A 14,161-nucleotide genomic window follows, 5' to 3' on the forward strand; every position below is an offset into this window, starting at 1 on the left:
CTGGATAATTAAGCAATAAAACACAATCAGGTGTGGAAAAAAAAAGACAACCTATTTCCTGCCAGTTTAATTCCTGGGCCAGGGGTTCTCCATTTGAGGGTGAAAAATGAAATAGAAGCGATAATCAGTGACACTCGGATACGTGGGAGTGCTGCTCGTGATGAATAGTTTTGCATTAACATTATTGCCCTGTTAGGATTTCCTTATCTCTGTAATACATGGTTGGAGCTGGACAAAGAACAGAATTTCTCTTTCGATTTCCCTGGTAATGAGGCCATCTAGAAATAATTAGCTGAGCTCTGAGTGCATTACACAGCCTCCACCTTCAGGTTTTACACTTAAAAAGCCTAGACAGTGCCTAACATGGCAGGAAACTTGATCCCAGCATGCTGGCCAAGGGGGACTTTGGAGCCTAGAGCAGTGGGAAATCCCACTCTACACTAGAACGATGTTACCAATACGACAAACGATGTCTTTTCTATGTTCCAACATGCCTCCCTATGTGTACCCTTGCAGAACGTCGGTGGGGGAACGGCGGTGGTCCAGGTGCGTGCCACTGATCGGGATGCTGGCCTCAATAGCGTCCTGTCCTACTACATCACCCGTGGCAACGAGGACCTCACCTTCCGCATGGACCGTGTCACCGGCGAGATCGCCACGCGGCCTTCCCCACCGGACCGCGAGCGGCAGAGCTCCTATTGCCTGCTGGTCACCGTGGAGGATGAGGGCAACCCCTCGCTGTCGGTGAGCCTCCAGGATGTGGGTTTTGGGGCTGAGCACTGGGATGGATGCAGGAGAGGGGGTGGATGTGAAGCTCTGTGAGTTTGCTTTGATGGTGTGGCCATATGCTAGCGTGTTGTTTCAGCTTGTGGTTTGGAGTCCATCCTTGGCACGTGCAGTGGCTTGGACCCTTTCTGATTGCTTCAGGGTGTTTTGGGAGGTGCCACTGCGTCGCTACTTTCAGCACGTGCCCTTGGTTGTGTGTGGCATGCTGTGTTTCGTACCTCCACCTCTGCTCAGATGTGGTGTAAGCAGAAGTTCTTATCTCTGAAAACTCCAAGCATCCCCATGGGCAAGCAGGGGTTGCAACAAAACAGAGAAGGGTCTCAGGATGCTGAACCCATGCAAACACCCATGTGCACATTGCTCCCAGCACGGCACAACTTCGCTGCCATCTCGCCTTGCCTCCACCTCGCCCTTATCTCTCCCCATCTCACGCATCTTCTGGCAGCATGCCGGCTGCAAAGCCCTGCTCTACATTTGGAGGAAACGTGCTGCAAGCAGCAGCGCAGGTCACAGCTTGCAAGTCCTCACACTTCTACTGGCTCACACTCCTCTTTGTGTCTTTTTCTTTCCTTGATGGCTTCGTGCCACCAAGGCTGGGCAGCCTTCTGCACCAGGAATGCAGTGCACAGACAGGCTTTGCTTGTGTGGCTCCAGCTGTTTCAGTGCCCTGGGACTGCTCACTTTTGCAGTGAGGGTGATGCCAGTGCAGCTGCATGCAGAGCCAAAAAATCCTCCAGCACCCTGCAGGCAACCTGTCTGGCTTCCTGATAATGACACAAACAGAAAGATGAATCCTGCTGCTCCCAAGCTGAGTGCAGAATCACAGCACAAACAGCCCTCTGGCAGCAGGCAGTGGGGCAGGAGGGCTCCTGCAGCAAGAGCGAGCCTCTCCCCTTCCTGTTTTGCAAAGAAACCCTTCATGTGAAGTTGGCCGGTGCCACTGTTTTGTCTCGTGGTGCTTCAAGTACTTTACCACATGCTCCTGGAAAGGATGTGCCGTCCAAGGGTGAGCGCCGTGCAGGTGGAGCCCTTGGCAATAAGTTAAGTGCTGGGGGAGGCTGGCAGGAGTGGGAGACGGCACGGCGGCTCCTCCTTCCATCTTTTGCATCCTCTGGTATTTAGGCACGAGGCAAGATCCACAATCAATGGAAAGTCAGTAGCATACATCCTCACATGGGTTGCGTGCGGTCGTCCCTCTCTGTGCTCTCTGTTGTGAAAATAGGCTGTAAAACCCAAAGTCCAAGCAAGAGAGGTCACTGGGGCAGGAGAAATGGGCAGGGCTCCTGGGCTTGACTTGATTTCTTAAGGCACTTTGCTATTGTTTGATTTTATTGTCATCCTCCCCTTCTCTACTGCCTGATGCAGCCGAGATCAGGCTCGCTCTGATGTCCTCACTGTGTGTTCCTCCTTGTAATGTGAGGGAAAACCAGCGGCTGGTGTCCAGGCAGTGGGGAGAGGAAGGTGTGGAGGTATATATTCAATTTATTTTTAATTATCCTGCTGGGGGTGGCTGGGTGGGAGCTGCTGCCCGCCCTGACTGTGTCCCCTCTGGCACAACCACGACACGGTGCCCTCCTCCCTCACATTGGCTGTCAGGCTCTTCAGGCTGTCAGGGAGTTTGGTGAATCAGGAACAGGGTCTGGAAAAGGGGGCAAACAGCAGGTGTTAACACAGCAAGCATTCTGCAGGGCGGTGATCCATGCGTTCCCACAGCATCCCCAGAAGGAACAGGTGTGAGGATACTCACCCAGGGTGGGGAAGAAGCACTCCCCAGGGCCCGGCGGGGACAGTGGTGTGCTGGGCTCGGACAGTAGGTGCCGGCCTGACTCGGAGAGCTGCCGCCCACCCAGGTAGGAGAGCTGGGGCCGGGGTCGTTGCTCAGCACTGCCTGCAGGGAGCGCCTCAAAGACAGGGTTCTCGATGCCCTGGGCACTGCTGCGGGAGAGGAGAGGGAGTGAGGGATGCTCGAGGGGCTTCTTATTGCAGAGCCTTCCTGCGTGTTGCTTGGCATCTCTTTGAACTGAGGATACTCTGTGAGCGTGGGGAGCACAGAGGCGCAGCTGTGCAGAGAGGGGACGGGGGACACAGATGCTCATTTTATTGCCCTCCTGCAAGGCCTGGCAGGGTGCAGCTGATGGCTCCCTGTGCAAGCATTGCATGGCTAAAATCCCCCCAGCCCTGCCGTAGGGCTGACAGCCAGCTCGGAGGCTAGGGGGATAAAAAGGGCTGCAGTTCCCTGCGAGCATGGAAGCACCTGGCTGTGTGGGACGATGAAGCCCATTCAGTGCCTATTTTGGCTGAAACGTTTCATTCTCAGCTCTTCCCTGCTCTGAAAGATGCCCTTCTTAGAAATCTGTGAAGGGGCTGAGGTTACATCATATGGCAGCATCCTGCCACGGGTAATCTGCATTTCAGGGTCCTGTTTCACCCCAGTGGCGCAGGGTACAGGAAGTGATGGAGCGGGTTTAACCTCAGCTGCACCCCAGTGGGAGGCTGAGCAGGACAGGATGGTTTTGGGGTGCTGAGGATATGGGGAACCACATGCTTACCTCTCCATTCGGACCAGCTCATGAGCACCTGCCAAAGGCAAAACAGCATCAGCATCATCTGCGTTTACCCAGCATCACACCCATCCTGCAGCAGCCCCCTGCCCAAGTGTTCCAGCAACCCCTCAACCCCCAGCATCAAGCCCTGGGGCTTTGCCTTCCCTCCCGGGGGGTGCATTTTGCAACACTGTGGGGTCGGCTGCACTTGTTTCACCATGGCTGAGGATGGATGTTGTAAGCGTGGTGGCATCAATCCCACTGCTGCTGCAACAAACCACTTCTCCAAGGACTTCCATCAGAGCCCTGTGGCTGCCCAATGGCTCAGTGAGCAAAACTACATGGCCCCTTGGTCCCTGGGTTGGGAGCACCCAGGGGTACATACGTCTGTGGCTGACTGCTTGCCGCTGCTTGTAGATCAGGAGCAAGATGAGGGGCAGGCAGAGGATGCCCACGATGCAGGCGCCCGTTGCCAGCGCGGCAGCCGTGATATCTGCAATAGGAGAGCACCAGAATCAGGGCTGGATCTCAAACCAGATTTAGCAAAATGCATTTATTAACCAGCAAGAGGGGTGGAGAGTGTGACAGTGTGGCTGCAGCAGCTCTGCGGGTCATGGGGTGGGTGCATCTGGGCTGCTGCATGCCTGGAGCTGGCATCCAACCCTTGAGCAGCACATGATCTGGGGATGCAAGGACTGCAGAGAGGAAAGATGTTCTCTTCTTTCATTTACCTTTGCTGTTGGCAGTGTGAAAGGTGCAGTTCTGAAGCGCTCCTCTGCCTGTGGAGGAGGAGACCAAAGTATATGAGACCTCAGGAGCTGGTTCAGGTAGCAACTACCAGCTTCTCTTAGCCCAGTGAGATTGAAAAAATCAGATAAACGGAATCACAGAATCATTCCGGTTGGAAAAACCTTCTCAGCTCACCCAGCCCCCCCCCCCAACTGCCCACATCCCTCAGTGCCACACCTCCACAGCTCTGCAACACCTTCAGAATGGTGATTTCCCCACCTCCCTGGGCAGCCTGTGCCACTGCATCACCGTTCGTTCAGAGCCGTGGGATCCATCCCCACGCCAGGAGCCAGCCCTTCCCAAAAGCCAGACCAGTGCCAGTGACTCCTTTGCCTGGCCCCTTATGCTAGGATTTGTTTTCCTTTTCCCCAGCAGGAGGTCAAAGAAGATCACTGAAACTATGTAACACACTTGCGTTTTCCAGCCCCATTGATTTATTTTTTTTCTATTTTCTCTCTCTCTCTTTTTTTTTTTTTTCCAATTGGGTTGCTCCCTGTCCCTCCTTTGGCATCTGCTCTCCAGCTCCTGTACCCCAGCGCACCCCGTTTGGGGACTTCCCATGCCTCCCTGTCCCCGCTCACCCCTCTGGATCTGCAGCTCCACGAAGCCATGAGCTACGTGCAGGGTATGGACCTTCCCATGCTCCCGCCGAGTTTCCATAGCGTAGCAGCAGTAATTCCCACTGTCCTGCAGAGTCAGGTTCATCACCACGATGTGGAAAGTGCCATGGTGGTCAGGGACAAACTCCACGCCACGGTGACCGCCCGGTGACCCGTGGAGGGACCTGGCTGTGCTGTTGGCTGCAGTGCCGTGGTGCCGGCCGGGATCGTGACGCAGCTCCTTCTCAGTCAGGTTGCGGATGTGCCGCTTCTCAGAGCAGCTCTGGTCACCATTGCTGCTGAAGTACCAGGTTTTGAAGATCAGGTCGTGGTGGTCGGCGGGTGGACCGCTCACCCGGCAGCTCAGGGTGACGTTCTGGCCCTCGGGGCAGACGCAGAGTGTGTATGGGGCCGTCACCAGGAGCGCCGCCGTCCCTCCTGCCAGCACGAGAACGGGGTCACCGTGAGAATGTGAGGGGCATCACTCACAGGGGACCCCAGTGTGAGCATCCTCTATGGCATGAGAAGTCCTCTGTTCCTATGATAAAAGGCTTGGGGCTTGGGAAGGTGCTGAACATCCTAAAGCAGGGAGATGGGGAGCGTGGCCTGCCCTTCTTCTGTAGCTGCTGGCATGCTTGGAAAGTAAGCACTGAGCATCCTCTAACAGCAGCAGGTGGCCTGAAGGCTATGGGGCACAGCTTGAGTGGGGAGTGCAGTGTGGTGCAGTGGGTGGGGGTCTGGGCTATGGGGCAGTGGAGCCCTGCAGAGTGTGCAAAGGGAGCTGGAGGGGTAGCAGGGGAGAAGGTATGGCTGGCAAATGAGGAAATACAAGTATCTTGAGCTGGTTGCACCGCACTCTGCAGCTCCTGTTTCCCCATAGCTCGTGTCGACAGCTGGTTAATAGGGAAAAACAGGAAAAAAAAAAAAGGAGAAGAAAGCAAAAAAAAGAGAGAAGACATAGGAGGAGGCCATGCCCCTGAGATGAGGCGGGGAGAGGGTCCCACCCTGCTTGTTTTTTAGCACTGCAGACCAGAAAGGGAACTGGCTGTCGCTGCTGCAAGGAGCTGCCTGAAACCAAAACTTCTCAGAGAGAAATCCCTCCCCTGCTCACCAGGGGACATGTGAGGGGCTGGAGGGTTGCACCTTGGTGCCACTGCTACGGTCCCGGGGTGCTGGAGCACCCTGGGGGTGATGCGGGGGGGAAAGAGCAAAGCCTGGCACGCATCACCCCACTGATGTTACGGTCTCACCCATGCTTTGTGGGATGCTTTGCAGGAGCGTAAGCATTGCTTTTGGAAGCCACCAGAAAAAAGACGTCCTTGGCTGTGCTTTTTGGAGGGTCTCAGGGATGTGTAGAGATGAGGGCATTAGGACAGTGTGCTGTTGCATCTCGGTAACATCCTGTTGTCCCATCACCCCACACCGTTTCGCTTTGAGGTTTTTCACTTGCTATATCAAGCAGCCAACAAGAAACCGCGGGCGTGCCGAGTGTCACCCTCCAGCTGGGACAGAGCTCCCATCACCTCCACCCCATCTGACCATGCAGGACCTCCGCTGTCCCCACGCTGAGAGAGCAAAAGTGAAAATGCCCCACGTGATGCTCCTGCTCTGTGGTGAGCCCAGCCCCCTCCACTGGCACAAAGGCAGCTCCCAGGCAGCCGTGCTACCTGCACCACGGGAAGTGCCCCATTCACAGAGCGAGGCCCCCGGGAGCCCGGAGAAGGGAAGCTGGGGTTCTATTGGAGGAAGTGTCTGCCACAGCCTTTGTTTTCCCAAAAAAAGTGGGGCCGTCCCGCTCATCCCTACCAGCTTGGTTCAGAAGCCTGCACCCTGGTTGCATTTTGCCCTGGAAGGGAAGGGAGCGGTTGTTCCCTGGGTAGCTTTGGAGGTCCATCCCCGGCAAAAGTGGTCCAGGGAGTGCTGGGAGCCACTGGGATGGAAACTCAGAACTTCCCCCGTTAATTGAGAGCTTTTGTACCAAGGAGCCTCATGCAGCAGTGCCATGAGGCCATTGCCACCGTGCTGTCATCTCAGCTGACTGAGCACAGGGCTGCACCTACCTAGGCACAAGTCCTTGCAGCAGAGAGGAATAAAGAGAGAAAGGAGGGGGATGCAGGCAGAAAAGCAGTGTTATTGGCCCTTATCTCTCACGGAGCCAAATGTTGCGTGGTGTCTACCCCGGGGACAGCACCAGGGAGCTGCTTTGCCCTGCTGCCAATGCAAACCTGCATGGCTGTAGCAGAAGTGTTAAGTCACAGGCTGAAGCAGTGATTGAGCAGATGGTGGGAAGGCAGGGCCAACCCAGGGGAGCTCAGGTGCATGCAGTATACCTGAGTGACAAGAAGGGGTGGAACCAGGATCCCCCTCTTCCCAGACCTCATTTAAGGGTTGGCAGTAGAGGTGAAGGCATCTCTTGCTGGGGATCCCTGCCTACTTGAGGCTTTCTGAAGGCAAGCAGCTCCTTTCTTTAATTTCTGTGGTTGCTGTATTTGGGCTCTTTCTTGTTTGCTGTAGCTAAAGACTTTGCCATCCTGCTGTTATCATGCTACTTTCCATCCCACTGTAGTGGCTTTGCTCTTTTGTCTTCTTTCCCAGAAAAACTCAAAGCAAAACTGTGGTGGTGGCACGTGGCAAGCCACCAGTTTCCTCACCTGCCCCCCAGCTGCTGTTGGTCACAGCAAAATCCTGGCAAGGGGCCACAGCACCTGGTTTGTGCTTGGGGTGTGATTTTGGAAATGGGGATTTCCCCATGGAGGAGAGGGGCTGACCCGAAGTGCTACCCATGCTGCTGCCATCCCAAAGGTTTGTAGGAGCTGGATGTCTCCAACAGTTTCACTTCTTCATCCAGACCTGCTAGTACTGGCTGGCCTTTGGGAAGTTTTGGAGGGTGTGCTGTTGTGTGAAGCTCTGTTCTTTTGGCACTGGGCTAACGCTGAGCATCCAAGGTTGTATAAAGAGCGCAGAAAGAAGCGCTGAGAGCAGACAAAGGTCTGTGTGCACAGCCCTGTGGGAGCTCCATCCCCAAGCCCAGATGCGCCCTCTCAGCATTGCCCACCACACACCCCAGACAGCATGAAAGCTGCGGCTAGGGTGTGAAAAACAAATGTGCCATCTTCCTTGTCTGTAAGCACAGTGCTGGTGGCAGCTGGGCACCGTTTCTTTCTGGGGACATTCCAGCAGCAACGTGTGTTGCCCTGACACTGAGGGAGGAAGGTGAGCCCCGTACAGAGCCACTTGGCACATCCCTTGCATGCACGCACAAATGCTGCACGGCGATTACAGTAGAGCAGAGCATCCCCGCAGAGGGCAGCTCCTGCACACTGCCTCCCCCCGTGCTTGGGAGGCTCCAAGGCGGGCTGCATGCATCCCATCAGAGCGAAGGAAGAAGGAGGAAAAGCAAACAGCGGGCGAGCACAGGTTTTACAGCAGCCTCTCCCCCGTGGCCCCGTTTCCCCGTCGCTTGCAACTCCGCGTCTGGAGGCAGCGCTCATCTTCTCCGCCCTAAAATCCCGAGGAAGTGAAGAACACCCCAATCCCCAGTGTGGTGGTGAAGAGGAGTAGCGGGGCTTACCTCGGGAGGAGAGGAAGGAGAGCAGCCCCAGCAGCAGCCCCAGCGGTGCTCCTCGGGGGTCCTCCATCGCCGTACAGCACAACCGCGCCCGCCCGAGCCGCGTACGCAGGAAATTTCATTCGAGCTGGGGAGAGGAGAAGTGCGAGCACCCCCAGGAGGCCAGATGGGGGCACGGAGCTGTGCCCAACCCTGCCCGATTTGCTTCAGTGGAGTGTACGCCTCGCTTGGGATTAGTTTCTCCCCTGGGCGAGTGGTGGGGAGGTAAACGACAGATTGACCAGGGTGCTGCAGAAGGGATGGACAGGATTAGGGGGGAAAGGGCAACTCGAGGAGATGCTGAACTCTGTAGGATAGCCTCTCCAAAGCATTATCTGTGCACATGCTGAGGACTGTGTGCATCCAGTGCATCACCTGTGCATGTCCTGAGCCAATGTGGTTGCAGTTTTAGAGCAAATGTTTCTGTGAAGCTCTCGTCAGAAATGTAAGCCTTGTCTGGTAGGGAGGAACTTGTGTAGGCACAATGTTTGGAGGGCTTTCTGTGACAGATGTGACCTCGGAGGGAGTAGTACCCAGCCTGGCTGCAGTGTGGTACATCCTATGTGCAGACCTCTGTCCTGTAATTGATGTTCCAGGGGAGCAAAGCCCATATCCCATCTCAACAGGACAAGTGGAGGAGCTGGCATTGGTGGGGCAGACCCCAGCTGTCCTGCTGCCCAGCCTCTTCCAGGGAAACATCTCATGTGCTCCTCTTCCCTCTCCAAAAAAGCTTCTCATCGATCTTGACACACTGCCAGAGGGTCTCACTGCCAGCTGAGCCATTAGGCTTGGTGGCATGCTCCTGTCACCTCCCTGCCCCTGGCTGTGTGTCTGTGGGTGCCGTAACCAGAAGACAGGGTTGTCTGAGATGCTTGTTTTTGTTCTTCCTATGAGCTGTAGTAACAGCAGCTCTGGGTATTTTCCATCCCAGTAATTGTGACTGAGGTGTCTCCAGTGTCACAGTGAGGACCTGCAAAGACCTACTCCACAGGCAGCAAGGCATGATGGGGTTCAGCCTCTGCCATGGGCTTCTTTGTGGAATTAGTGGGAAAAATCAGGAGAAATTGAGATGTTGCTGAGATGCCTTGTGTTGGGAACAAGGCTGTGATTTCATGTATTGTGTGCTTTATCTCTATATACCTAACAGCTACTGGATGCTGCCTTGTGCTGGAGATGTTTCTGCAGCCCCAGATCACTTTGGTTTAGGGCAATGTTTAGAATCATAAGGTTGGAAAGGATCTACAAGATCATCTAGTCCAACCGTCCACCTTTGCTACCACAAGCTGCTACATCCTGCTTGCAGCTCTTGGCAGGGCTGACCACACGTTACTCATTGCCCTTGGCAGGACAAGCTTTGCCCACCACGGGCCTTAACGTGCTGTCCCCACGTCCCACAGGCCACCACCACAGTGTTTGTCACCATCCTGGATGAGAATGACAACGCTCCCGTGTTCCAGCAGCAGCTCTATGAGGTGACATTGGATGAGGGCCCTGCCACCCTCAATGCCACACTCATTACTGTGCAAGCCCTGGACCGGGATGAAGGGCCCAACGGCACGGTCACGTATGCCATCACCGAAGGCAACATCTTGAGCACCTTCCACATCGACAGCACCACGGTCAGCCAGTGGGGACACCGTCCCCAGCCCTGTCATACCCTCCTGCCACGTCCCTCACTCCTGACTGCTGTCCCTTTGCCTTGCAGGGACAGATCCGCACCCTGAAGGAGCTGGACTACGAGATCAGCCACGGCCGCTACACTTTGGTGGTCACTGCCACCGACCAGTGCCCCATCGCCTCGCGCCGGTTGACGTCAACCACCACGGTAGGGTTGCAACACTACAGTGTCTTTGGGGTCCAGGAGTTCCCCTCTCATGAGTGGTTTCACATCTCCTTCCCAGTGCTCACCAAGCACTCTTCCCAGTTGGCTTGGTTGCTGTTTCATCACAGGGTTGCAAAAAACAGGGCGCTCACAGTTGGGCTCAGCCGCCGTTATTTATCAGCTTTCCAAACTCGTGTTTTGTTCCATACTGGGAGCTTACTGAGAGCATCTCATCCCTTTTTCTTGCTTTTTCTCTGTAGTTCCTTCATTTCTCCTGAACCACAGTGACCCACACTTTGTGTCCCGCTCCAAGAGCGAGTAGGTTCAGCTTAAGGAAGGGAGGGTGGGTGAGCAGCTCTAAAGCACATGTCTTGCACAAATGGAACACACCAATTGTTTCTGTGGTTGAAATAAAAATGTGATGGGTTGTGTGGGGTTGTCCATGTCCAGAGGGGTTTTGGAGTCCGCTGAGCACAGCAGGGTGGGCAGCAGCCCTTGCCGTGCTGCAGGCAAAGGCAGAGCTTTCCCTTGACCACAGTGAGATGTGAACTTGGAAGCCCTGTCAGCAACAAGGACTGGGGCTAAACGGGAGAGGAAACATCCTCCCTGTGCTGCCCACGTAGCTCTGCCAGTGCAGTTTTAAAAGCCGAGCTTTTAGGAGAAGATTTCGTGCTTATTTTGGATCACAAGCGATGGGAAATGCATCTCCCTGATAAGGCATGCCAGTGTTTGTTTTCTCCGCTGCTAGGAGACGGAGCAGACGCTCAGATGTGGTCTTTAAGGATTAGATTTATCTGGTACCAAATGTCTGTCTGACAGACCTTACAACACTCAATCCGGGAGATCAAAAAGCATCTCCTGTTCAGCATCTTCCTCATAGCCATCTATAAAACCCATATGGTTGGCTAGAAGCATCGGAGGAGCATCTTGTAGTGCTCCATAAGCCAACGGAGGCTTGCTCCTTAGGCAGACACTCATTGCTGTGCGAGTGCCCAGAAGGGCTTAACTCTCTGAGATAGAGTGAAGTAAGGATATATAAACAGGTTTAGGGAGGGTGACTCAGTTCAAAAGCCAGATGACTGTGAGACTCAAGTTCAGTCTGGCTGCTGGCCCTGATGGCTGTGCTTGTGCCATGCTCTACACTCTGTCCCGAAGCTGTTGATGCTTTTCCTGTTAGAGACCTGTAGGCTCACTGCAGTCCAGCCAGCTAAATGTGTCATGGAAAGGGATGGTAAGCCAACTGCGTTGGTGTTGTTTTCTGTTTGAACAAACATGCAAGCTGCAAACTTTTCAACGTTTGCTCATCGTGAGAGGTGAAGTCTTTGATTGTCCAGGAGGAAAAGGAGTGAGCAAGCTTTTCAGAGCACTAGAGAGTGGCTCTCTCTGCTCATTTCTTCTGTGGACAAGCACATTGTATCTGATTTGGGATTGTCAGGACATCAGTGTGGAGCTTTCTCCATCTACCAATGAGCACAGGGCCGGTTCCCTCTCCCACAGGTGCTGGTGAATCTCAACGACATCAATGACAATTGTCCCACTTTCCCACGGCCCTACGAGGGCCCCTTTGATGTGACAGAAGGACAGCCCGGCCCCCGCATCTGGACCTTCCTGGCCCACGATGGGGACTCAGGGCCCGGCGGGCAGGTGGAGTACAGCATCATCGCTGGGGACCCTCTGGGTGAGCCGGGGTGTGGGGTGCTAGCTCCCAGACTTCATGCTAGAGACAGTGGTACAGCCCCATCCCTCTGCTCTTCCCTACAGGGGAACATGGGACGCAGCCCACGCTTATGGAGATGATGGGCTCGCCTTCCTTTTTTTGCTTTATTTTGTGGTTTTTTGAAGCAGAGCTCTGCCATTGGGAGGGGTGGGGGGTGGGTGGAGGAGTTGGGGAGTGCAGGCGGAAGCCTTTCAGAAAAGCCATCCTCCCAGCTGGCTGCTTCTGCAAGTTCTGCCTTTCGACACCAGGAAATCCTGTTTTGAGCAACAGGAAACTTAACCTGTTAGTGGCCAGGGAATGGGGACCTGGGCTTGTGCAAGCCCAGCTTGGGGGAGAGGGGGCGGGGGGGAGGAAACTGCTGAGCATCGAATGCAGCAAAATAAACAGTGCAGAAAGAGAAACTGAGAAATGCTAGTGTAAGGCAGGATTGCAGGATGCGTTGGGGTCTGAATGGCTCTATAACTCGTGGCAAAGCTGCTGCCCCAGCAGCCCCAGAGCAGATGGCAGAGCAGCTGCGGGTGTCTCCGGCTGTGCGGCAGCTGAGGGGATGTAGCTACAGCTGTCAACACCCCCCCCCCCCCCCACCCAGCTCCTTTCCCAAGTGGGTGATGATGGCAGCCAAGGCTTTCTGGAAGGCAGAGCCATGTCCCGTCTACCAGCTGACCCTGGCTGCAAAGCATCTCCAGAACAACTGAGAAGCAGTCCCTTGGCTCTGGGGCTGTCTGTGCCACTGAGGCCCCCTGCCCAGGTGCAGGCAGGTGCTTGGAGGGCTTTTGGCATCTTCAGAAAGGGCTGTGAGCACCTTTCTCTTGCCTTCAGTCCCCCTACCCAGCTCCTCCTCTCCTGGTGGGTACGTCAGGCCCCAAGACAGACCCCTCTGCCCTGTTCCCCTAGTGATGGGGTTTTCCTGAGCCCACAAAGCACATCTATCCTTGAGTCAACCTCAGAACCAGGGTGCCTGCCCCTTCGGGTGGCACAGTGTGAGCCGTGGCCTCACCATCTCTGACAGGAGAGTTTGTAATCTCCCCGGTGGAAGGGGAGCTGCGGGTGCGAAAAGATGCTGAGCTGGATCGCGAGAACATCCCCTTCTACAACCTCACCATCTCTGCCCGGGACCGGGGTGTGCCCCCACTCAGCTCCACGGTGAGTCCATGGGGACCCACGGTGTGGTCACCATCCTGTGTCCCCCAGCACCTTCCTGCAGGAAAGGGATGGGAGGAATGGACATAAGTGCCCCATATCAGAGCCTGTGCCTCTTCTCTGCCCCTACAGATGCTGGTGGGTGTACGTGTGCTGGACATCAATGACAACGACCCTGTGCTCCTCAACCTGCCGATGAATATCACCCTCAGCGAGCATGCCCCGGTCTCCAGCTTTGTCACACGTATCCTCGCCCAGGATGCGGACCAGGGCCCGAATGCCCTCCTTACCTTTGACATAACTGCTGGCAACAAAGAGAGTGCCTTCTACATCAACAGCACCGTATGCACCATTGAGTGGTTGGGCACCAGGTGTTGTAGGGTGGGCTCCTCGGGTGGGCACAGCCTCCTCCTTTGCCCCTGTGGGCTGTCTTGCACACTGGGAAGGGTGCAGGGCTCCACAAAACTAAGGAAGGTGAAGATGCCTGGATGATGGGTGTACTAGGCACTGAAGTGGGGCTGTGTAGAGATATGGGCTCTACAGACTGGTGGGTCCTCAATGATTCATGGCACTAAGCAGAAGTGCTCTGGACTGCATTCAATAGGATGCATTTTCCAGCGGGTGAAGCACACCTCATGTCCCTTGTACTTATTTCCTCCCTTTTTTTTCTCGGTAGACCGGCATCATCTACGTAAACCGGCCCTTGGACAGAGAGCGGGTGGCAGAGTACAAGCTGACCATCACAGTGAAGGACAACCCCGAGAACATCCGCAATGCCAGGCGGGTAATTACGGACACTGCCAGGCCTCCAGCAGTGCAGGAGGCAAGGGAGAAGGGGCTCCTGCCATGGCTGTTAAACAGGGATCATTTCCAACAGCATTCTCATCCTTGGAAAGCGTCTAGGGGTCACAGGGAGGTGCATTACCCCACCAGCAGAGAATGAGACCAGTAGGTTTTAGGACAAATTTGACATTTTGCATCGACTCCAAGCAGCATCATGGATGGAAGGCCAGATTTGGGCTGCAGAGCTGAACAACCACAGTGACGTCTGTAAGGATGTCCCAAACACCACCCCTTGAGGGTATGGGCTGAGAAGGGATTCCCATCTCTGGGACGGGCAGCTCTGTAGACTCTCCTGGGTGAACATGGCATCATGGT

The 14,161-nt window shown here is 55.1% G+C and overlaps 2 protein-coding genes across 3 annotated transcripts in view; one reads left to right on the plus strand and one right to left on the minus strand.

Moving 5' to 3' along the window:
• CDH23 (cadherin related 23) overlaps positions 1–14,161 on the plus strand; it is a 115,792-nt gene that overhangs the window by 90,294 nt on the left and 11,337 nt on the right. The window contains 7 exon segments of the mRNA XM_065746215.1: positions 517–744; positions 9,722–9,943; positions 10,030–10,149; positions 11,644–11,824; positions 12,873–13,006; positions 13,136–13,345; positions 13,680–13,787. Of these exon segments, the coding sequence (XP_065602287.1) occupies positions 517–744; positions 9,722–9,943; positions 10,030–10,149; positions 11,644–11,824; positions 12,873–13,006; positions 13,136–13,345; positions 13,680–13,787 (1,203 nt within the window).
• VSIR (V-set immunoregulatory receptor) lies at positions 38–8,396 on the minus strand. 2 transcript variants are annotated; one of them, XM_065746324.1, is made up of 7 exons: positions 8,289–8,396; positions 4,700–5,155; positions 4,061–4,108; positions 3,715–3,822; positions 3,336–3,363; positions 2,534–2,721; positions 38–2,425 (listed from the first exon to the last, which is right to left on the minus strand). In XM_065746324.1, exons 1-7 carry the CDS (start codon positions 8,353–8,355, stop codon positions 2,388–2,390), a joined length of 933 nt encoding a protein of 310 aa, XP_065602396.1. In that variant the 5' UTR covers positions 8,356–8,396; the 3' UTR covers positions 38–2,387. The 2 variants fall into 2 exon arrangements, with proteins under 2 accessions (XP_065602396.1, XP_065602397.1); XM_065746325.1 differs by lacking the exon at positions 3,715–3,822.

This window comes from Cyrtonyx montezumae, unplaced genomic scaffold, assembly GCF_038088225.1.
Source record: "Cyrtonyx montezumae isolate F1298 unplaced genomic scaffold, pur_monq_1.0 scaffold_4, whole genome shotgun sequence".
NCBI lineage: Eukaryota > Metazoa > Chordata > Aves > Galliformes > Odontophoridae > Cyrtonyx > Cyrtonyx montezumae.